This window comes from Lissotriton vulgaris, unplaced genomic scaffold (genome assembly GCF_964263255.1).
Source record: "Lissotriton vulgaris unplaced genomic scaffold, aLisVul1.2 SCAFFOLD_2330, whole genome shotgun sequence".
Taxonomy (NCBI): Eukaryota; Metazoa; Chordata; class Amphibia; order Caudata; family Salamandridae; genus Lissotriton; species Lissotriton vulgaris.
In genome coordinates this window covers 23,860-49,124 of record NW_028253741.1, presented here as the reverse complement: position 1 = coordinate 49,124, position 25,265 = coordinate 23,860, and the positions used below count along the sequence as shown (strand labels likewise).

The window sequence follows — 25,265 nt, the reverse complement described above, 5'->3', positions numbered from 1 at the left end:
ATCTTTCCCTCACTCTTTCATTTTTCTTGAGCTTCTTTTCACTCATCTTTCCACTTTCCTTGTGCTTTCATTTACTCTTTGCCTCATACTCTCTGGTACTACATCCCTCCTATGCTTTTCCTTCTCCCCGTCTATTTACCTGCTCTTTTGCATCGTCTTTCCCACATCTTCTTCCTTTCCCTCCCTAACGCCACACACCACCCGCGCTCCTCCTCCAACCCCCAATCAGGACCTATTTGATGGCAGTGGGACAAAGGCAAGCCCATCTGTACCCATTCGTGCCTGGACAGTGCCCAGTGCCACAAAGTCTGGTCCAACTGAATTCTGCCTCTACACCTCCACCGACCTGCATGCACTCAACATGGACACCAACACAACTGCTGTTTCTGCACCGTGCCTCACACATTGGTAGAACTGATCTCATGTGTACACTGCCATTTCACCTGACACGTCGCCGTTCTCCACACACCACACAGACCTCAACCCACTTAATATGCATTCTGGCCTTCATCCATAAAGACACCATCATCTGCACTACCTCCACCAATGGATACATGGCGTTCATGAAGTGCATGCTCTTCAGAATAAAATCGGTAACAAAACCACCATCAATGGAACCCTCCCATATCGATCCCTCAGACTACAAACCACCTTCAGGAAAATTCTCACAGACTTAATCACTCTCATCTCAAAACCTTTATTCTAACTGGCGACCTCAACTTTCATCTTGATGAACCTACAGACCCCAACTCCACTACCCTTCTTGAAAGCCTCAATAACATCGGACTCACCCAGCCCGTACAAGGACCTACTCACACTGCAGAACACACGTCCGACTCCCTCCTTAACAGCAAGCAACAAGATCAAATTCTGCCACCTCACCCCAATCACATGGACAGACCACTTCAAAACATACACTTTTACATCCAGACACCGCAACCCATCACACTAAAGCCAGCCAGCTCGGCTAACACATTAGCCCCCGAAGAAGGTCAGACGGAGAAGAACCAACACTCAAGCCAGATGGTACACTGAAGATCTAAGAGACTCCAAACACTGCTACAAACAACTGTAAAGGAAATGGATAAACAGGTAGAACACCAACACAAGAAACACCTACAAAGCTGCGCTCAGAAGATACCACTCCCTAATCAAGGAAGCTGGGAAAGCAACCATAGCCATAAGATTAGAAAGCTGCTCCAACAACTGTAAAGAACTCTTCACTATCATCAAAGAATTCTCCAACTCCACAGTCGCCACCAACACCATTACATGAACTCAGTTGAAACCTGTCAGACTTTTTTTCACAAAAAAAATCTTGAAGATATCATCGGCCAACTACCTATCACTACCAAAGAGGACCATCACTTGATGGACTGGAATCCCCTCACCATAGAGGGCCCTGCTCAAATCATGGGATCAGTCCACTCTTTGGCCCCCACAGACCCCTACCTCCATCATTTCTACAACCTAGGAGGAACCCTGATCAGCTCTAAGCTCACCAACATCATGAATACCTCCGTCCAAAGCTCGACCTTCCCAGACAACTGGAAGCAAGCAGAGGTCCAAGCTCCATGAAAAACCTTCAGCAGATCCAGAAGAACTTGGCAACTACAGACCCTTCTCACTTCTACTCTTCCCAGCCAAAGTCATGAAGAAAGTCGTAAACAGATAATTTTCCTGCCATCTAGAGTATCACAATCTACTCAATAGCACTCAGTCAGGATTCCGTAGCAACCACAGCAGCAAAATGGCACTCATCCTGCCCATCAAGGATGGGGGAGAAGCAGCACTTGTCCTGCCAGACCTCTCAGCAGATTTCGATTTCATTTCCCATGGCACCCTCATCTCACGACTGCACACACCGTAATTCAAGTACCTGCCCTGAAATGGATAGCCTCATTCCAACAGAACTCAATGAGACAGACTCCCACTTTATAACTCAGAACCCAAGAACATTATCTGCAGAGTCCCACAACACGCATCGCTCAGCCCTGCTCGATTTAACATATACATGGCACTGCTCACCCATGTCATAACCATGGCGTAGGAGACCATGGAATCAACATTGTCTCCTACGCAGTGGTGTAGCCACGCCATCAACCGTAATGGCCGCATGACAGTGAAGCTCTGGCGCCGTTAGCCCGTATTCTGAGGATTACAGAACTACAGAGTGCTCCATCCTCCTCAAAGTGTTGAGAACCAATATCCCCAGTCCCGGATGTGCCAACATGTACTGGTTTGTGCCTTCCTGATTCCTCATTTTGCAGAAATTGAGGGATGCGAAGGAGAGGCCGAGCCCACCACGGATGCCCTGCAGCGACAGGGGCGGCGGTAAGCCTGAGGCCCGGGCTACCAAACCTAGCCGGGCTCTCCTCCCATAACCCCACCTCCTCCTCTCCATCTCACTCTGCATCAGTGCTACCTTCCCCTTACCCCACCAGACTTCGGTCAGACAGCCGTGCCCACCTTGGACCTGGTGGTGCAAGTGGGCCTTGGGCCTCGGGAACATTGCCTGATTGTGATCCGATTGAAGGAACGCTTTGCACACTGGCTCTCCACCCAACTTGCCCTAGGCTGTGTCGATGCCTCTCTCATCTAGCGCTGCAGCACTGTGAGGGACCTAGCAGCCACGTGTTGTCAGAACTTGGGACCAGCATGGTTGCACCTCCGTGGGTCCCTGAGCTCCGTTAGGGTGCCCGGTTGTGAGGGTGTCCCTTTGGCCCTCCCTCCTTCCTTGATCCCGCAAGGAGGCTGGATTCCTCAACTTGCTTCTATCAGTGGTGCCTGAAGGAGGTGGCAGCATGTGAGTACATTGCTGGATCACCCACAATAATCTACCGGATTAGAACTACTCCCCAACTTTCCATGCTGCAACAGCGCCATTGAGGTTCATCATTGAACTTTTTACCACAAATCGCCCTGTGGACTCCTCCATTACTCTAGCCCGACATATGAGGCCCCTCTGCCTCTCAGTCGGCTTGCTGTCTCTTGGAATTGGGCCTACTTTTCATCTGCCAATACCTTACCGTCCACTCCCCCTCATTGGACGGACCGATTTGGAACTACTCCCCATGCTGTTGCCCCTCCTTGCTGCACCTGTACCTTCTGACACATCTGCCTCTCAGCCTGTGGGTGGCCTGTTCATAGCCTCTGAACTGTTGACCCCTTCACCATCGTCATCGCTTTCCTTCTGTACAGGTCATCACAAGTTCTACTTTTGTTATCTTTGTAGTGCACCGGGTATTTATTTGGGTCGTGGGAACCTAAAAATAGCGCAAACTTTCCTTTGATCACACCAAGGTGACCAGGAGGTCCAACTCCCTAGTGGGCGAAGAAGAAGAGCCTGGCTCAGTTCCCTGACCCTCAGGAGGGTTCTACTGCTATAATGGAAGAGCTCCGGGCTGGCTTCCACGCCTTAGACGCCAGCTTCGACACCCTAGCCGCATGGCAGGTCCACATGGGGCATTACATACAGAGCCAGGACACTCCTCTCACCTATTGTGGCACGCCTGCTAAATTATGGAGACCGTGTTACTATACTTCGCCTACCTCCTCAACATGGTCCATTACAGTATCAAGGCACCACGATCTCCATTTACACTGACTTTGAACTTGTCGTCCAGGAGGAAAGGTGGAAGTTCAACGATGCAAAAGCCCACCTTTGCAAGCATGGCCTCAAGTATGGTATGTTATGTCCAGCTAGACTCCGGATGGTTGTGGATGGTATGGCCCAATTCTTTGATACTCCAGCAGAGGTGGTCTCTTTTTGCAAGCAACTGGGCCCTAACTGACTTTGCTCATCCCGCACCACCCTGGAGTGCTTCCCTCTGGACCTCAAAGTTTCGTCCAGTACCGACCTTTTCCCTCCGGGCTGAACTGCTCATTGGCTTCTCTGCAATCCTTGCCATTTATTATCTGCTTCTACAGGCTGACTATTATCGTTGCTACCTGGGTCTATATTCTGCTCAAATAACCCTTCTCATGTATCCCTAAATTCTTTTGTTCAAGCATTAGTTATCACTTTCCATTATGGGCATCGATTGCCGCATTGTTGTTCGCCCCCCCACCCCCCAAGGAGTACTCCATGTCTCACATGTTGAGGTTTATATTTGCTTTTTGGGTATTGCTTGGACTCACAGGGTCTCTAATGCCCAGTGTGGGTGGGGGTGGTTTTTGCTGGTTTCTGTGGGTACTGTTTTCTGTTACTTTTATTTTTTATAGTATGTTGGATGATACCACTCCTGGCTTCTAACACATGACTTGACGTGCACGACCGATCCCTGTACATTGATGACGGGGGCGATAGACTGCCTGCGAAACTCACGTTCCTTACGTGGAATATCCGTGGCCTTATATAAAACTTGTTTACTTTAGGAGATTGTTATCTCATTTAAAATGGCGTTATGGTGGCGTTCTTACAGGAAACTCACCTGCCTCCACAAACTTCTCCTTCTTTTGCAGCAGCCTGGTACTTTCCCAGTTATAGCACGAATTCTCGCAGGGTATGCATACTTCTCCAAAGAAGCCTTCCCTTCCGCCATCACATCACTATCGCAGACAAGCACAGGCGTTACTGCCTTGAGACTGGAACGTTGCAAGAGCAGCAGGTCCTCTTATTGAATGTTGAATGGACGACCCCCCCTCTTTCAGGAGCTGTCGCCCCTCCATGGTCAATTTGACACAGACATCATATTGCCGGGCGGGTTCTGAATTTGTTTGATGACCCCTGTGCCCGCACCACCTGTGCATGTTCAGGTAGTAAAGCTTGTGCTCTGTGAGATATCATTCATACACATACTCTCAAAGACGTTTGGCATCTTCGTCACTTCAATACACCAGGATACAGCTTTTACTCTCCTTCCAAAGCAGTGTCGACGCGGTTAGACTACTGGTATATCTCGGAGAGCGTTGTTGGTCCTTGGCTCAAAGATGTACATACTTTACCACGTACCCTGTTAGACCATGCCCCAATCAATTGTCACCTTCGTCACTTCAATACACCAGGATACAGCTTTTACTCTCCTTCCCAAGCAGTGTCGATTCCGGGACTTTACCAAAAGGGAGACCACTTATCTCAGCAGATAATCAAGGGCTTGTAAATATGGCGATGGTGAATGCCCTAGTGGCACTCTAGCCTGTCTCCTGCGGTATACACTCAAAATATTGAGTTTTAAATATCGTTTTGCATTAATATTGAATAAAAAATATAGAATGGACACAATATCGAATGGACAGAATATAGACTACAAAAATATCGAATAGAATAGCAGTAATATCGAATTCAAAATATAGAATGGACAAAATATCGAATGGACAGAATATAGACAACAAAAATATTGAATGGACAGAATATAGACAACAAAAATATTGAATGGACAGAATATAGAAAACAAAAAGATCGAATTTGAGGTAAGTTAATATCAATTTTTTAATAATATCCAATTTTTTAAAGTGTTTTTTATGTTAGTATATGTGTGAAAAGTGTATATTCATTTTATAATGTATTTTAATTAATTAATTTTATGGTATTTAATTTTTGCGTAATATAATTCTGTAGCGGGTTATGAGTTTATAGGGGAATAGGGTGGGAAGTAATTTAATTATAATGAATTAAATATGTTAATTTATTTATTGGTATTTATTTTGAATTAATTGTTAATTAATTTTTAATTGGTAATTAATTAACATATAATTGGTAATTAATTGTAATTAATTGATTCATTGATAATTATGTTAATTTTATTAATTTATTTTCTGTAGTGGGTTGTGGGTTTATAGGAGAATAGGGTGGGAAGTAATTTCATTATAATTAATTAAATTTTTACATTTATTTATTGGTATTTATTTTGAATTAATTGTTATTTAAATGTTTAATTGGTAATTAATTAAAGAATAATTGGTAATTAATTTAAATTAATTGATGAATTGATAATTATGTTAATTTTATTAATTTATTTTCTGCTGCGGGTTGTGGGTTTATAGGGGAATGGGGTGGAAAGTAATTTAATTGTAATTAATTAAATATTTTAATTTATTTATTGGTTTTTTTCTGTTGTAATTTTTAATTATTTTTTAATTGTTAATTAAGTAATTGTTTATTGGTAAATAATTTGTATTAATAGGTAATTATTTTTAATAATTAATTTTTATTTTTATTTTTAATTGATTAATTATTATGTTATATAAAATTGTTAATTACTTTTAATTAATTTGTATTAATATTTAATTTATTTTTATTCATATATGAAGTATTTACTTTCCAATACTGTTGCACTCTCTGGAGTGGGAATAGTAATTTTTACCCCTACGCTGTCCAACGCTTTCCCTACTGTTGCACTCACTGGAATGGGAATAGTAATTTTTACCCCTATGCTATCCAACGCTTTCCCTACTGTTGCACTGACTGGAGTGCGAATAGTAATTTTTACCCTCCCGCTATCCAATGCTTTCCCTATTGTTGCACTCACTGGAGTGGGAATAGTAATTTTTACTGCTACGCTATCCAATGTTTTCTGTACTGTTGCACTCACTGGAGTGGTAATAGTAAATTTAACCCTCCCGCTATCCTATGTTAAAAATATTGTATATTTGTTATTAATATTATGTTTATGTATATATTAATATAGATATGTATTCGAAAATTAAATTATTTTTTTAAGTGACATTAATTATTTATTAATTTTAAGGTTATTTAAGTATTTTAAGTATGTTTAAGTTAATTATATTTATTATTTCATTAATTTCCAATTACTTTTAAGACATATAAAAAAATCGATATTTTGACTAACTATATTTTTTACAACAATATTTTTGATTCAATATTTTTGTACTTACCTGTTTGGAGATAGGGATTCGATATTTTTGCATTCTATATTTTTTACTCAATATTTTGGCAAGTCTATATTTGTGTCATCGATATTCTTTCAGTGATCCGTCTCCTGCACCCCATTTGAGGTCCTGAAGGCATTACTGAACTCTATCTGGATGGTGATGCCCAAGTTACTGATAACGAAGACATCATTTGTGATTTAGTGTCATATTATAAAATTCTCTACACTTCACGCTTAAACTCGGACAAAACATTGTGCTTGGCCTACTTTGAGGGCATAGCCATGGTCTGGCGCACCACGGAGCAGTGCCTATTCTTTAGTGAACCCTTCACTGCAGAGAATATCGGCCAGGTGATTGTCTCCCTTAACGACTCCAAGGCTCCTAGCCTTGATGGCCTTACCGGTGCCTTCGATAAGACATAAAAGGGTATTCTCTTCCCTCACCAGCTGATGTGGACGCTGAGGCTATCAACAATGAGATCCTTCTTCCTACAATGCAAGAAACAGTGACTTTCTTTACTGCTTAAACCTGGCAAAGACCCTCTGTGCATCTCATAGACTGCTTTTCTTGTTTAATTTTGACAATTAGCTCCCCACCAAAGCAGCTGCCACCAGATTGTCTTTGCTGCTTGAACAGATCATTTCCGCCATAGATCCACCTCGTTCAAGTTGTGTGCAGTGTTCTCCGTTCTGAATATGATTTCCATGGAAACACCTGCAGTAGTCGCCCTTCTCGATTCGGAGAAGGCCTTTGATTCAAATGGCCCTTTCTACATGCAACGCTACTGAGGCTTATGTTTCCAGCTGGGTTCCTTACCCTTATATTCCTCCTGCATTTGGACCCTATAGCCTGCATATGGATAAATAGCTCACTTTCTGAATCCTTTGCCATATCCAGAGGCACCAGCAGAAGTGTTCTCTTTTGCCCCTGTTGTTCATTATAGCCATGGACACCCACCACCTCCAAGAACTCCGCATGCATCATGGCTTAATTTTAAACCTGGATTACTCCTCATCCCTATGTACACTGACAATTGTTTGTTATTTATTCAGGATCCATCGGTCACATTTTCCCCTCTTAGTGTGGGTAATCTTTCATTTTGGTGGCCGTTACTGTCTGCATATAAATTGAGTGAAGCCTGAACTCTTCCCTCTTACAGATGTGATTGAGCCTTCCCTTTGGGAGTATCCTCTTCAATGGTGCACAGATTCAAATAAATATCTTGGTGTCATTTTACAGAGGGAAAAAGAATAAGTGATACGCCTTAAGTATGGCCCGCCACCGATAGGCTTGCAATCCAAATTGATCACTGAATCCACCTTCTTCTCTCTATGCTGGCTGTATTGACATTATTAAAATAATAGTCCTACGCCACTTTTTGTATTTTCTTTATTTAATATACCCATACCTTTGATGAATTATTTCTTTTCTACATTGTGTAGTCTCCTTTTGAAATTGATTTGGGCAGGTTGTAGGCTCTTGATCACCTGGACGCTTCTTATCCTTCCATATGACTGGGGTGGGTTTGCAGTCCCTGATTTTCAAACGTACTTCCTTGTGGCTTAGGCCCAGTTTGTATATCACTGTTATCTCCCAGATGCCCATCTACCTTATGCTAAACTCAAACGTGACCTGGCAGACATGATGCCCCTAGCAGCTCTGTTACCTCAAGATCTAAGGCTAGACATTTCCTATATCCAGACCTTGTCCACAACGTGTTGAGCCTGGCTAAAAGTTAGTAGGGTCCTGGACTATGATTTCCTATATTCCCCTGAGCAGTGCAGGAGGCCGCTCATTCTCCTACAGTGTTGTCAAAACCTGCAACGACCTTCTCCATCACATCAGGGCATCTCCTTCCCTGCTCAACTTCCACAATAAACTGACCTGGCTCTTCAATTAGTTATCCATCTTCCCCGCAGTACCCCTCTGAGCTCCTGATTGGCCTCTGAGTAACGTGTGCTCGACAAATGTAGATATCATAACAAATGGTTAGGACAATAAAATGCCAATGTCCTTAAAATGGCATTTTCAGAATTATGACTCAAAATCGGACTTTACCGTTAAAGATGATATTTAAATAAATAAAGTTCATTGAGTCTAAATATATTATCTCTATCTGCTCTCAGTCCCAGGTTAGCACTTATTAAATGTAATAAAGTGACCCAGTGTTAGTCAATGGGAGATATAGGCATTACAGTAATTAAAAAGAAATGTAGGAGTTTTTCCCTACCAGGACATGTCAAACTTAAACCCATGTGTACTATTTTTTAAATACAGTGAACCATGCTCTAAGAGCCTTTGGGGCAGAGCTTCTGACTCAGAAGCTGGCGATCCGTGTTCAAGTCTCTGCTTCAGCTCAACATCCTGTGATTCTGGGCATATGACTTAATCCCCCCATGCCCATAGACATCACCTGGATACCCTAACAGCCGCGCTATATAAATTTACAAATTTAATTTATGTTAAACAAAAGAAAAAAAACAAGCAGCAGCTTGGAGAGCTGGTGGGGTGGGCAAGAAGTGTTGTGGGTGAGGTGAAGTGGTAGGTGGACGGCACAGAAGATTAAGTGACAGGCAAAACTGAAACAACACCGAAGACGGGCAAACAGCACAGCGAATGAAGCAGTTTTGAACGTTTCATACACATAGTATACGAAATAGAACACTTAATATGAGCCAACAAAAAAAGAGCGCTCTCAAAGTATCCTATATAACCTGAAGAGTAAGAGCATATGTAAAAGCAGCAGAGCTAATGGGAGGATACAAAAAGTCCAAAAGGAGGGACTGCTAAGGATATTCATCAAACAAAAGCTGTTGTGTACAAAGGACAGTCAGAGGAACTACTTAAAAAGATGGGCAGTGCTTGAAGCCCATATTGTAGATACAGCATTTCTAGAAGAGACAGCATGCATGCACTGCCTAAGCGAGACATAAAAATGGCAGACATCGGGAGGCTGTCTATGCATTGCAAGAGCCGTGGATGCTCTGCACAAATGCATTGGACTGTGTTGCAAAGTCATGCAAATTAACATTGTGGACTTGAGAAAGGGTTACAGTGCATCAAAGTCCCAAGTTACTCCGCTTTGAAGGAGGGGTGGATTGTGACAAGATCTCACTACCAACTCTGTGTGTGTGAACAATAACACATCATCTATGCATATTAGCAAGACAGTATTACGATGTTTGTTAAAAACTGAGATGAATTAATGTAGAACATTCATATTAGCGCTAGTCAATAAGACTTCACTGAGTACAACTTGTAAATCGGGTTGAGGTGTACGCTTTGGAAAACAGAGGTTACATTGTGTCAATATCTAACTCCCAAGTCATGCCTCTGTGAGGGTCATCAACACAGTCTTAAAATATTTCTTCAAACATGGTGATTTGCATAATTTATGCATATGTAAACACATTACATTGTTCATGATATGATTTCATATATATGTGTAAGGATCACTGATTATCCCACCTCTAGATACACACATGCATGCAAAGTAAAATAACTTAAAGTCTTTCATAGTCTAACCTTAGCTGTAAGGTGGTAGGCTTGGTGTTTGGCAGTCCGTTTGCTGTACCGGCCAAGTGGCCCAGGAACAAATCCAATATTATGTTCTCTTTGGATAATGCCATCTACTTGGGCAGGTGCCCACTATCGCAGACTTAGACAAACATCTCTGTATATCAATTTCTCTCTACATCAACATCTTGTGCAGGGTATAAACAACTCACAGTGCTACAGTTTCTGGTATTAGCATAACCCCACAGCACAACCCCACAAAGTTCAGCCATTGTTGGGTACAGCTACCTGCTTGGAAATCTATTCAAATTAGTTTAACCCTTTATTTACAGTGTCCAATAAGTGTATCTATTTAGACTATCTCATTTTCAGGACATTGATCAGGTCACCACCTCCAAGATTGGTAATGACTTTCTATATCACAAACCATCTGTGACTATCCACTGGGTGGCCCACTGTGGTGAACTGCTCTACTAAGGGAGTCCCCTGTGCTTTACATTTTATTCTACTACAGTGTTCTAGAATCCTCGCCTTGACTTTCTGGCGTGTTTACCCCCAAAGATCTAATCACACGAACATTTTATTGGATAAGTTAACATTGGTTCTGTTGCACTTCGCATGAATTTTAAGAGTGTGGGTATGTTCATTCTCTTTAAACTATTTTATTTCTACCACTTGGTCACATGCCTTGCATCTGCCACATTTGAAATGACGTACTATGCGAGGGAGGTTCCATTAAGACATCAGGTCAGAAGGGTTGGTTGTTTTCAATAATGAACTCACAACATGGTCTCTCCCACTTTTGCCTTTCTTAAAAGCATATAGCTGTTTTTCACCTGTGTCCAACTCATCAGTGACTAGATCCCAGTGCCTATTGATAATTTTATTCAAATCATTACTTTGAGTAGAAAATGTGGGGACACAGATCATCCTTTGTTTTATCTAATTATTTCCTGAGTTTAAGTAGGGTATTCTGAGGACAATACCAGGCCCTTTAATGGGAGGGTTTCAACAGACCTTTAGGGTAGCCTCTTTCCTGTAATTTCTGCAGCAAGAGGTCAGACTCGCTAAAATAATCCACTCTATGGGGAATTCCTCCTGGTCCCAAGAAATTGCATGTAAGGAAGATAATCCTGCAAGTTTCTAGGATGGTAACGGTGTATGTCAACAGTGTATTTCATTTAGTAGGTTTCTGAAATAGTGTCATGTAAAGTTTCTCCTTTTCAACCTTGATGCTAATATCCAAGAAACTGATTTCCTCTCTGCTATGGGATATTGTGAATTTTATATTGTGGAACCAATTATTTAACTACTCAAAAAAGTTCCTAAGCTTCTGTTTATTTCTGGTCCAAATCGTCAACACATCATCTATGTATCTCTTCTGTAGTGTAATATTTTCTAGGAAAGGGTTATATACGGTGTAGATGTGGAGTCATCCATGTTTGTCTATATAGAGGTTACTAGGTCTGGGGCAAATCCTGCTCCCATCACGACTCCCTGTGTTTGGAACTAGTAGTCACCTTGGAATATGAAAAAGTTTTGGATTAAGGCTATTTAGTACGCCCACTAAAAAATCTGTGGGAACCCAGAAAGAATACTCTCTCCTGTCTAGAACTTCCCTATTCATGTCTAAGGATAGGTCTTATGGGACGTTTGTATAGAACGAGGTAATGTCCAGGGCCACAAGGAGTAGTTCGGAAGGCACAAATGCATAATTTCCTATAAGTGTATTAACTTCTACTGTGTCCCTTATATATGATCTAGTGGTGTGTACCCATGGTTTTAAGAATCGATCAATATATTTGCAAAGGTGTTCTAAAATTGAGCCACATCCTGACACCATCTGTCTTCTAGTGGAGAAGTGTGGTTCACCAGTTAGAGGCGGCAGACCCAGAAGCAGAGGTTGGCCCGGGACCAGGGTTCGATTCCCGACACGGCAAGGTACAGAACCAATGTCAGCGGGCTCGATAAGTCTCGCCTCTGTGCCTCTCTAACCATGGGTCCCATGCTGCAACTCTGGGCAATAGCTTGCTTAATCTCCACAATGGCCCCCTCGCTGCCGGGGATGCCTGGCTTCACCTTGGGGATGCCCAATAGGGACCATCTCATGGGGAAAGCCAGGACGGGTTCCCCAGCGGTACACAGCGCCAAGAAACCCTGGGGTGAACGTGCGCTCTACAAATTCATACTAACATAACATAACATAACAGGTGGTTTATCAAATCTTTTGTGTATTTTCCGGAGGACGTATTATGTAGGCATAAGTGGGTATTTTTTTTAGGAAATCAAATTCCAGTTTACTTAAATAACCTTTCGTAAGTGCCTCCTGCATCAGGTGCTTGGTCATTTTCACTACATCCTGAGCAGGTACTCCTTTCAATTTTAGATACTTCCATATTATAGTCCTCTACATTTTGTACCATAATAGCCCGCCCATGTCTGATAATTTGATTACAATGTCAGTGTTCTTTTTTAGAGACTACAAGCTATTGCATTGCTGATGTATTTAATGTATTCCCTTTGATCATGGAGCTGCATGACATCCTGCAGGACCACTTGCTTGAAGGCTAACACCTTGTGGGACATCAAGTGTGCAGAAGGTGTGATTGTAGGGGTGGTCCTAAGTCCAGTCTCTCCTCCCTTGTCATTTTGCAGGGTGGGAATCTTACTGTAATAGTGTAAAAGTAAATTCAGGCATGACCAGGCAAGTCATGCCTGAAAACATACGTACCTATATACTTAAACTCAAAATAATTCCAACACATGAGGTCTAAAATCCTGATATATATTCTAACATACAGGTTGCTTTACACCCTGTCCTGATGAAGGCCCATGCTGATGTTTTGTAGTAACCATGATTTTCAAGGGTTGAAACATTGACAATTAATTTATATTGCCTGTACTGTATCCAAAGTCCAGTGGACAGCAGAGAAGATATAACCTTCTGCTCTGTGAAGCAGACAATTATCAACCAGATTACCTGGGTGGGCTGATTTTATTAGTCTGTTGTATGTTTTCTGTGTAGTCAAATTTGTTTCTTATGTATACATACTCAGTCACATTTTGTCGCTTGATGCACTGCACCTGCACCTTCACTTTGCACCTATGAAGCAGCCTCCATGAATATTTTATGTGATTCTAATCTAAAAATTTTGAATATACCAAAAAATGGTGAACAGACTGTGTGTTTTGTTATTTTGTGTTCTACTTTGAAAGAGATTCATACTTTATATATGCAGTTAATAAGCATCTGACGATATATCATTTCCTTCACTCCAACTGAACAAACTGTGTTTATGTACTAAACGATACCCAGGTTCTGAGGAATACAGGCTTATTAAATTGCAGCATTATGTTTTGCAATCCCACTAATAGCATTCAATTTGGGTACATGTAATATCATATAGTTGAGACTTACAAATAAATTAAATGTACCAAGCAGGTGTAGGCCACTTTTTTTGACAAAATAATCTTTATTAGACATAAACATTGTGCAGGGCGACATTAAAATAAATGGAAGTACACTCTACACATTCCCCATACAAGCTAATGAGGTTACAGATTCCTACAAAGCAAGCGTTGTATCCTGTGAGAGTAACGTCCCCAATAGGCACACCTTCAATGAGTTTCAATAAACTTCACAAAATATTTCTTATGGGTTGTTTCATACAGTTATACTTTTATTTTATTTTCAATTCCATACTATTCCTTCCATAGTGTATAGGACTTGCATGATTATTCAAACATTTCCGCCCAATGCATTTCGGGCTTGCCCTTCATCGGGGAACTTGAATTCATTATTGTTTACGCGGTAAATAGCGGTGGGCGGAATGTGTCACAGCAAGGAATCCGCGTGACCATCTGATTATGATGAAATAAAAAGTGCCACTTGGGTAGTATGGAATAGCCGAGGATTCGTAGTATGCTATTTGGCGATCACGATATCGTCTGCGTTGATGTGTGTGCGAACTCATAGTACGAAACCTCGGCTACTCTATACTGGGCTAGGTGTGCTTATGTAGGCATTTGCGGGCCTGTATTTCTTAGGCTTCCAAATCACACCACATATTGTTCTACCCACTATCGCCCTGTCCCTGTGCAAACCAGTGTTTTTCTGATTCCTTCTTGGACAATTCGGCAATGACCTTTAGTTGGGCAGCTTTGTAATATAGACCAAAATCTAGAAGAGCCACCCCTCCCTCATTCTTTGTGCGTCTTAGGGTGTGAAAGGGGGGAAGGGCCCTGCCGTTCTGCAAGATATATCGGCTGTTAAGTGAGTGTAGCCTGGGCAGGAGATCCCTTTCTAGATCAGTTGGAAAAGCTTGAAACAAACATAAAGTTTGGGTAGCACTGTCATTTTTATCACGTGGATGCGCCCTAGCCAAGAAATGAATAGAGGTTTCCAGCGTTTGAGATCCTGCTGGAGTTAAAGGAGAAGTGGCGGGTAATTGGCCTTGTAAAGGCTCTCTAATCGCACCGTGAGTTGGATGCCCAGGTACTGGAGAGTGTGTTTGACGCACTGAAAGGGGGTCTGCCCACAAAGTCTCTGTCTCTGCTACCATGAGGTTTAAAATGGACGATTTGGCCAGATTGACCTTGAAAGCTGCCATGGCTTCACACTCACATAATTCTGTCCGAAGGGCCTGCAGTGAGGGGCAGGAGGCGGCGACTGTAATCAGGGCGTCATTCGCGAATAATGATAATTTATGTTCCTCTCCCCCGTAGCTGATACCCTGAATCCCTGGAGTTGCCCTGATCCGTATCTCCAGCAGTCCTATGCTTAAGGCGAACAACAGGGGCGAGAGCGGGCACCTCTGCCTTGTCCCTCTGTATAACGGGAATGGAAGTGAGCTGATTCCGTTAACCTGCACCCTAGCGCGTGTTGCACCTAGTTGGCCTTGTTCATGTCAATAAACGCCCTCCCAAAACTGAAGTATTCGAGTGTGAGAAAAAGGAACAACCTGTCAAAAGAATTTTCGCCGTCCAGGCCCCCACGAGAAGTGCCGGGATCTTGTGTTTAGTTACTTTTCCTACCAGATGTAGTGTCCTGCAGATATTGTCATGTGTCTTTCTCCCCTTTAAAAAACCCAATTGATCAGGGTGAACTAGGTCTGGCATCAAATCCTTTATTCTGGCTGCTAAGATTGCGAAATATAATTTGTTTCCAGATTTAAGAGTGCAATTGGTCTATAAGAGGCACAGTTTTGTGGACTTTTCCCTGGATATGGGAATACAGCTATCAGGGCTTCCACCATTGATTTTGTCACCATGGGCCCTCCGCCATAGCATTAAACAGGTAGGTGAGATGCAGGAAGATTTCTGATGTATATGTTTTATATAATTGGGCCATCAGGCCATCAGGGGGACTTGTTGGGTTTAAGTGTCGCAATCCCTTTTCCCACCTCCTCATCAGTGATGAGTGCATTGAGTTTGTAATTCCAGTCCTGGGGAACCCGTGGCAGCTCCTTTGATTGTAGGTACTGGTGTTGTGTGGCTATGTTGGTGGGCTTGCGTGTATAAAGCTCTTTGTTGTACACCCCAAATAATTTGGCCTTGTCTGTGTCTGTATATGTTATATTGCCCTCCCTATCGTGTATTCCTCCAATGTGTTCCTTCTCCCTTTGTTCCTGCAGCTGTCTGGCCAGGTGACCTCCCACTTTATTCCCCTGGGCGTATGGGATTTGACAGAGCTGCACTAGGTTATATTCTGCCCTTTTGGAGTAGATGACCTTCATTTTCCCTTTTAGGGCACTTAATTTATGTTTCAGCGCCTGGGTGGGGGTCCTTTTATGCTCCTTTTCAATTATCTCCAATTATGCCTCCAGGGCTTCCCTCTTCTTAGCACTCTGTTTATTCCTTGTGGCATTAACATCGAGGCATTTACATGGCAAAACCACTTTAAACGCGTTCTATTTATTCAGGGGGTGTATCTTGTGGTTGATTTAATTGAAAGAATTCTTTGATGGCCACCCGCAATTTGTCTCATAACACAGATAGTAATCGGAAGGATTTTAGCCGCCTGAAGAGACCCCCAATAGGCTTGAGCCGTGAATATGTTTGGTGTGCGTGGGAGAAGAAAGTATAATCTTTAGTATTAGGGTAGAGAAGTCTCCATGCATCCTCAAGCCCTAAAGTACGTAAAGTCTGTTTAATCCCTTTGGGGAATCTGCCTGTGGAGGTTCCTGTGGGGGTGAGTGCTTTCTATTTCTGCATGCCATGATATATTAAAATCCCCCATAAGGACTGTCGAGCCTTCGGCAAAGCCACCCAACATATTTAGCAGGGAGGTCAGGAACACTGGCTGTCCTGCGTTGGGTGCGTATGTCGAAATGAACGTGCAGAGTCGATCCCTCAATTTCCCCTTAACCATAATTATACTGCCTTCCTGTCTGATTGAATGGCTTCTGGTTGGAATTTTGTGGAGTTATGGAACAATAGTGCCACTCCCTTCTGTTTTGTTCCCGCCGATGACCTATAGATTAGGGAGTAGCTTTAATGGTGAAGCCAAAGCTCCTCTGAGCGTTTTAGGTGTGTTTTTTTGGAGAGCCACTACATCAAAATGGTGATCAATGAGATATTTCCATATTTGTGTCTCTTGAGAGGTGAGTTCAGACCTATCACATTCCATGTAGCAATAGAAATCAACATAGCTCTGGACCCGACCTGCCCCCTGCTATTAGAACCCATAGGGTTAGCTCCTTACCTCCTACCCTCTTACCTATCATGGAGATCTCAAGTGGACCCCTGACGCTGAGGCAACCTCTAAGGTCCAGTGACACTGCTAGTCTATTACCCCTATGTGATCACCACCAACCCTCGATTAACCCCCCTAAACATTCAAAAGAATTGGTCAAGATTAACCTGCGCTGGGCAGCCTGAAGACCCCCAGCGGAAACGTCATTGAAGGTTGGTATCTTGTAGGCGGGTGCCTTGGTCAGTGCCCGCAGCCTCGGCTGTCTCTCATACAGTTTACAGGTAGCCAAACAATGTCCTGTTCCGCCTGGGGCAGAGTGTGTGTAAAAGCGAAAACATGCTGTCACCAGGACTCTTCCTCGCTCTCCTCGCTATTAATCGCCTCCCTGCTTCGTCTCCGTCTGAAGAATACTCCCTCTGCAGAGCTTCCACAAACCCATCTTCAGTTGCAAATGGCTTGCTATGGTTTGGAGTGTCTGCCTTTGGTACTTGTGTGCCATCGGGAGGGCTTATTACTCTCATGTTCTTTCCCTCTCAAGGTTCTCTGGCTTCTGTCATCCTCTGTGAGAGGAAACCCCAAAATTCTCATGCCCTCCTCTAGTTCTGTGATGTGGAACATTTTGTTGTTGAATTCGAAGGCCAGCCCGAAGGGGTATGTCCATCTGTATTTGATGTTATCTGCTGTCAGGTTTGTGATTATATGCCTAACCTGTTGTCTCCGCAGTACTGTCAATAGCGCCAGGTCTTGATATAACCAGCATCGGAAACCCAGGAAGGATATCTCATCTTTTTTCCTGGCTGCCTGCAGGATCGCCTCCTTTATTTTAAAGGAATTAAGCTTGACGAGAATGCTGCATGTGCGACGATGTTCTCCTGCTGGTTGGCTTTGCATGCGGTGAGCCCTTTCAATGTTGATTTTCATCTGGTGAGGCCCAAGGATTTCAATAAATGCCTCCAAGTCTGGTCCCTCCACTCCCTCCTCTAGGTCCCTAATTCTAATGTTGTCCCTTCGAGATCTGTTTGCCAAGTCTTCAGTCTTCAGCAGGGCCATCTGCAATTGCGTTTGGAGATCTTGCACCTTGTCATTGGTGACCTCTGCGTGCTTGTCCTGTTCCTGCGACTGAGTCTCTACCTCCATCAGTCCAGTACCAGTGAAGTCCATGTCCTGTTGGAGGGAGGTCATGCGATCGGTTATGTCTGCTTCTAGTTGGTCCATGGATGTCTATATATCCAACTTGATTTCAGAGCGGAGTTCAGTTTTGAATTCCCTAAGGGAGGCCATAAGTTCCTCTTTAGTGAGCGACACGTTGGCAAAATCTCCCCCTTGTTTCTGTACTTGCCTCTTCTCAGTGGGCTGAAGAAACTGGAGACTCTACCTGTTGCTTTATTTAGTGGCAAAGATGCAGCCTGGCTGCCCCCTCTCTCTGTGAGCGAGAAGCCTCCACTAGTCGACAGAGGGCTCCACAGCAGATGTTACTTCTTCCCCTGCAGATGATATCGTTTCAAGGGTGTACCTTCCCTCCAGGTTGAGACTGCGTCTGTTGATCTTCTGCATCCCAGAGTCAGGCATAGCACGATTATTAGCTGTAAGGCTCTGCTCCACTGGTTAGGGACTATGCTATTGATGCTGTTTTAGTGCCACCCACAGTTGTTTGCCACAGGGGGCCCTCCCCATTCTGCGGCTTTGAATCCCTGGTGAATGTCGGTAACAGGTGCCATTTTAAGGTCAGGCAGCCCTATGGCCTCTCGGTCCCCTCTAATTTGACTCCGTAATGCCCAGGTACTTGGGTGCGCTAAATTCCAGGACCCTCGACGTCTAGAGGGGTTGTCTAGCGTCATCACCAGCATTCACTCTCACCCACTCCCATCAGGGCTGTAGCAGTGGGCACGGGCCTTGCTGGAGCGGTGCAGTCTCTTCGTGCTCAATTCGCTTCCCTGGTCGCATGTACGTCCTCTCAAGTACTCACCCACCGACACCTCACTTCAGGAGACCACCAAACCTTATGGTGGACCTAAGGGCTGCTCCTCACTGTAGTCGCGGACTTGCTGCCTCCCTGGTCTATGCTGCCATTTCGAGGGCTGTGGCCACTCCTGATCGACGTTTTGTCAGTCTCCTTCCTCCTGCTCCCGGTGTGTGGGCCCTCTTAATTTTGCTCTTCTTCAGGTGTGATAGGGTAAGTTTTCAGTTACCCTTTATTTTTTTTAATTTTTTTTTATTTAATGCAATTTTATATAGCGCCAAAAGTACCCGAAGGTGTCAGAGCGCTTTACATAAGAACCAGTTGCGATACATAAGGACTTAGGATTACATGCATTACATTAAAGATACAAACAGAAAAAAACTATTTCAAATGTACAAGTTATAACGTCACACAAGGAAGAGATACAAAAAACATTGCAAATGTAAAGGTAGTAAAGTCATTCAAGGAAGGGATACGAATGGATATACTCTAAGAGTCACATAGGAATGGTAGATGGTACAAAGGTCTACTGCATATACTAGTGATTAGAGTTATCTCTATATACATAGGGAAGGGATACAAATGGATATACTCTAAGAGTCACATAGGAATGGATGATGGTACAAAGGTCTACTGCATATACTAGTGATTAGAGTTATCTCTATATACATAAGGAAGGGATACGAATGGATATACTCTAAGCCACATAGGAATGGTAGAGAGTACAAAGGTCTACTGCATATACTAGCAGTCACAACACCAAGGCAGGGTGGGAGGGATACAAGGGTAAGGAGAAAAGGCAAATCAGAAAAAGGAAGAAACATTTAAGAAAACCTGCTGAGAACAGCAGCAAAATGGCGGCCAGGGCAAAAGAAAAAACTTAATGAAGTCCATGAGAGTGACCCAGTGAGTATGAATTAGAGTGCCAGGAGAAGTCCGGGGGTGGGGGGGGTACATAGTTCAGAAATCAAAGTCAGGAAGGCAGAGGAGGCGTGTAGTCTCGGGTCCACTGGAGTAACTTCGAAGACAATCAGCCGGTCATGGCTCCCTCGCCCCCATACCTGGGAAAAGTTCACTGGTTCCTCGCTCTTGCCCGGCTGCAGCAGCACTTTGTTTGACTACAACAGAAGTTGTTGGAGGGGGGCACACAGGGTTGAAGGGCTGACAGAAGGCCGGGCTCCGCTGTCCTCACACCTCCAGTTCCGGAAGAGGTGGCTGTGTGCTTAGACTCCTGGGTGGTGGCACCTCTGTGCCCCTTGATCCGTGGCGGGACAGACCACTCCGATGAAGTGTTCTCTGGGGTTGGTGAGGGCCTCCAACCACTACATAGTGCACCCCCATTATGCCAACGACAGTGGTCCCTCGGTGGTAGCAGCAAGGAGCATGCTGTGCAGGGAGTCTGCTGCAAGATGGGATGTCTGCGCACCTTACTGGGGTCGTCTTTGCGCTGCAGGGCCGCAGTAGCTCATTGCACGGACATCGGGTGTCACAGGTGCCTTGGATCTTGAGCTCAGGCATGGGGCCATGAGGTAGCGCGTCTAGTGGGAGTCCGCATTGCGGGCTGCAAATGCCCGTTAGCGCTCGCGCCAGCCGCCGCTCACCTGTGGCTTAAGGGCAAAGGGGGGAACACGAGTCCGAAAGCAGACTCGAGGGATTTAAAAGAAATGAGGCTTGTGGGTTCAGCAGGCTTAAGTCGTGGAAAGTGCACTCAGACAAATACGTGGCTCCGTAGCCAGTGTGGATCACGTCCACCCGGCCATCTTGCCTGGCCACGCCACTGTAGGCCACTTTTGCAATGTTTTAGGGAGTGAGCACAAGCACTTTGTGCACTTTACCACTGCTAACCAGTGCTAGAGTCCTAATGCCAACAAAAACTACTTCAGAAAACCGGAGGAGGAGTAAAGTAAAAAATGTGTGGGGATATCACACCAAGGATGTTCTTGTCTAACACTAGAACATCTACATGGGTTACTATTTCTACTTCCACTTTGTCAGCATTGTGACCAGTATAAAAGTTGTGAACCATTATTTACAGCACAGTGCTGTTCATTTCAACTACTGATAAGTTATAGTTAGTAAACAAAAGTACAGCATGTGACTAACTGAAAAATCAGATAGTACTATGCACATACATAATAAAGCAAAACTGCTAAGGCAGTACTGATCATCAGTGTAGTCCTCACAAGCGTACATGCCTGACAAGCCTTCTATATTTTGATGTCCTTGATAGTCAACCCCAATAAGTTTGCACCCCAATGTTTTACCTCAGGCGACATGGCTGCTTTCTCATTGATATAGCGGTAAGAGATACCGCTCTCCTTGAAATTAACCCAACTGAATTAGCAGATTCAAATCCAAATAGAAACTGGGACCACTCAATGGCTGCGTTTTAGATTTTAAATCTTTTTTTTAAAGGTTTATTACAGAATTCTTAATATAAGTTATACATAATTATGCATAACCATGAATGCTTCGATAAAGAATACAAAATCAGAAAAAGCAATAATCCCTATCTAAGCAGTTAAATCTCTTCAGATTCCAAGTGTCAAACTTGTAATGAGAACGGACAGCATTCTAAAGGAGAAGAAGAAAGTCTCAAATAAATCAGAATCCCGGAAGGACAATGAGAAGTGGCCCCTACACCTCCTAAAATGGGGGGGGTGGGGGGGGGGGGTTATACACATTTTATGCATATACAATTAGCAAAACAGCAGATTAAGCACTGCTTGATCATGGTTAGGTCACATTGGGAGATCAAAAGCAACTTTGTAATAATTAAAACTCTTAGCACTAACCCATTACTTAAGTTAAAAGAAATGTTTCATTTGCTTCCTCTGCAACTGCACTCTGAAGAAATGTGCAATGCAATACGAAACATTTATCAACCAGAAGCTTACAGAAGTATGTTCTTCTATAGGCTTACCTCGGAACTTCCATCGGAAACCCTTCAAAATTATGGGTAGAGTACATGGTGGAAAAATATATTTACAATAGAAGCTTTCTAAAGGCAATCAGAATTTCTGTCATAGCACTATGTGCTCCGCAGAAACTGTGAGGAGAAAAACCTTGCAGCGGGTCTTTGATTGGGAGGGGGAATGAACAGTGGCAAGATGAGCAAAGCATCAGAAACATGATCCATTCTAATAAAATGGAGTATGCACAAAAATGTGGCATAACTATACTATATTATTAATCACACTCTTCTGAACAATGTAATTAAGTCCTTTCAAGTGCATTGTCATTAGTTCACCAGTTACAACCATATGCATCTTTAATTTGCACAAATAATTTGTCTTCCAATAACTGCATGTAAGTAAAATATTTAACACCCGCTCTTGAATAGTTATGATATCGGTGTCCATTGGGGAACTGCCACTTGTCCTCTGAGAATGTTCTTTTGGCTCCAGATTTTTTTTAATGCTATGATGCAGATCATACCGTCTTTTTTTACAGCCCTTTGCATCTCATTTCACTGTTCCAACCAAATTTACTTTGTTCAGCACCTTATCCTGCATAGCTTTATTTACCAACTAGCAGCCCGTCCCGACGTTGTCCGGGTATGAATTGCTGCCGGCCAGTAGTATATTGTTTTGTAGGATTTCGTTTTGATAGCATTTCTTATCTGTGACAGGCCTGTGAAACGCTCCGATTCACAGTGCACTGCTGATGCACTTAAGAGTGCGCGTTCAGTAGTGTGTGAACTCGAGTTTCTCTACTTTAATTTTCCTTGGAATATTATATAGCGCGAACTCGACAACATGGCTTGAGCACAATTTACATTACAGAAGAACACATTCATTTCTGGTAGGCACGGGGAGACAAAGCGATTTGCCTGGAATCACAGGATGTTGAGCTGATGCAGAGATTCGAAGGTAGCTCCCCAGCTCTAAAGTTCGCAATTCTAGAACTTGTGGCGGGAGGTGTGTCTAAAAGTGTATGTCGGTGCTGGCCATCAATGAGAGACAACTGTGCATTTTTCAAATGGGTGGTGAAAAAATATGAGTATGTTGCTGGAGATGTGGGCCGCCGTGCCACCAATGTACTTACCGGGGGAGGGTAAACACCTATTATTCCGCAACTTTCTTTCCGCATGCCATCACTCCGCATACTTTCATTACAAAAGTGCCATGACTCCGCAATGCCATTATAACGCATGGCATTACATTTTATATGCTTTTACCACGCATACATTTACAACGAAATTTGTTGTTAATGCATGAATGGTAAAAGCATGTTTTTTTGTTAATGTTTGGAAAAGGTAAGTATGGGTATAGGGGTATATGTTTTGGGGTACTGAGGTATATGTTTTGGGGTGTTTGGGTATTTTAAGGGTTCAGATATAGTTTTGGGTTATGGGGTACAGGGGTAGTTTTAGCGTTTAGGGATAGGTATGGGTTTTGGGGTACAGGGGTATTTTTAGGGTTCAGGGCTAGGTTTGGGTTTTGGGGTATAGGGTTTTTTTAGGGTTCAGGGCTAGGTTTGGGTCTTGGGGTACAGGGGTATTTTCAGGGTTCCGGGGTAGGTTTGGGTTTTGAGGTACACGGGTATTTATAGGGTTCAGGGCTAGGTTTAGGTTTTGTGGTACAGGGGTATTTTTAGGGTTTAGGGATAGGTTTGGGTTTTGGGGTACAGGGTATATTTATAGGGCTAAGACTTAAATCAGGGCCATGAATGGGACCATAAATTACATGAAAAGAAATAATTGGCCTCTCTTCATATATGGCCAGAGGAGCGAGTTTTGCATGTGAATGTGCATTTAACCTTAGTGATGCTTGATGTGGATTGCAATATATAGCTTACACGCCATTCGGGTTCTTTTCTCTCTTACGTGCCCTTGAGTCAATCCTCTTGACTCTAACCCAAAATATTTTACTCAGAATTCAAATCAGTTCTTCAAGCAGTGCTACAAGAGTGTGAGCGGCAACATGGACAAAGTATAATGTGAACCTCCATTATGATCTTAACTAGTTCATGTCTGCTCCCTCATCACAATTGAAGTGGATACTAGTCTTTCATATTGCCTAAAATAGATCTAAGCAACCTTCTTCAGTTTATGTTAACTGTGATGTTCAAGGATCAATTATATAAACCTGGGCCCTGCAAGTGGGACTCATTATATAGAAATAAAACCCGTCTTATTGAGGACAAAAAACATATTGTTACAAGAAGCTAAGAACTTGACCACTTTTGATGCGCTGCTCACTCCTTCAAATTGGGTACGAGAATAATCGTCTCAATATGATAATACCAGTTTCTGAAGTCCATGCTTTTTGATGTCCTATACAACACCTAAGAACATTTTCTCAGTCTACATCTTCTTACGGTGTGTTTGTGGAAATCCTTTTCCACATAGTCAAAGCCTTTCTTAGTGTCCTCTGTTTAGTGTTCTCCAAGGAAAAACTTTCCATTAGGAAACCATTTTAACCAATATCATCCGGCCATAATTCAAAATGATCAAACTCTTGAAATGGAGCAATACAATTAATTTCATTAGTAGTCTATCAACTATATTGGCCTGTAATGATCTGACAACTGTGCTTTTTCCGAATTTCATGATGACAATCATCGTATCTAAACATAAGATAGAAGGTAAAGATCCACCTATTTGCCACAAAAAAAGTTCAAATGTGCTTGAGGTTGATAAAAGGAATGTATAAAAAGTGAGCATTATAGCTATGAATGCTGTGCTCCGTTACAAAAGAATGATGATGTTTTTGCCAACCAGTTTGATGTAGGGTTATTGGATGGATAAACATTTCAATCTCCAGTTGTTGGAACTTGGGTTACTTTGTTTCACAAAATATGTTTTTGTTCAAGTACTAGCAGATATTTGATACTAAAATCTTTGTTCTCTTCATTCTGCAGGTTGTTCGACACCCGATACAGTATACGGGAAAATGGGCAACTGTTGACTATTCTAAGTGTGGAGGAAACTGACGATGGAGAGTACTGCTGCACGGCTAAGAATGGAGTAGGAGATCCTTCAAAAAGCTGTGGGGCGTTGCAAGTAAAAATGAGTAAGGATGTATTCCCAAAACATTTAGTAAAATTAAGTAAACGCATGAGGTTAGCTAATTTAGCTAGATCCAATGCCATGCTCTGCAAGGGAAATGTATAATAACATTGCATTCAGATAATTTACGGCAAACTGTTCTGTCCTTTACTGCTAGTATGTGTGTGGTTTTTTTTAAAAAGGAAATTAAATCACTTAATTTTTTCAGCGAGTGTAAATGCAATTTTCCTAATTCATATGGAACTCAA

General features: G+C 42.9%; 1 protein-coding gene across 1 annotated transcript in view; it reads left to right on the top strand.

Moving 5' to 3' along the window:
- LOC147660781 (muscle, skeletal receptor tyrosine protein kinase-like) overlaps positions 1-25,021 on the top strand; it is a gene marked incomplete at its 3' end in the record, with an annotated part of 233,936 nt that extends 208,915 nt beyond the window's left edge. The window contains exon 3 of the mRNA XM_086951470.1: positions 24,870-25,021. Coding sequence (XP_086807596.1) covers positions 24,870-25,021 — 152 coding nt within the window. The remainder of the gene's footprint in view (positions 1-24,869) is intronic.
- Between the last annotated feature and the right edge of the window lie 244 nt (positions 25,022-25,265).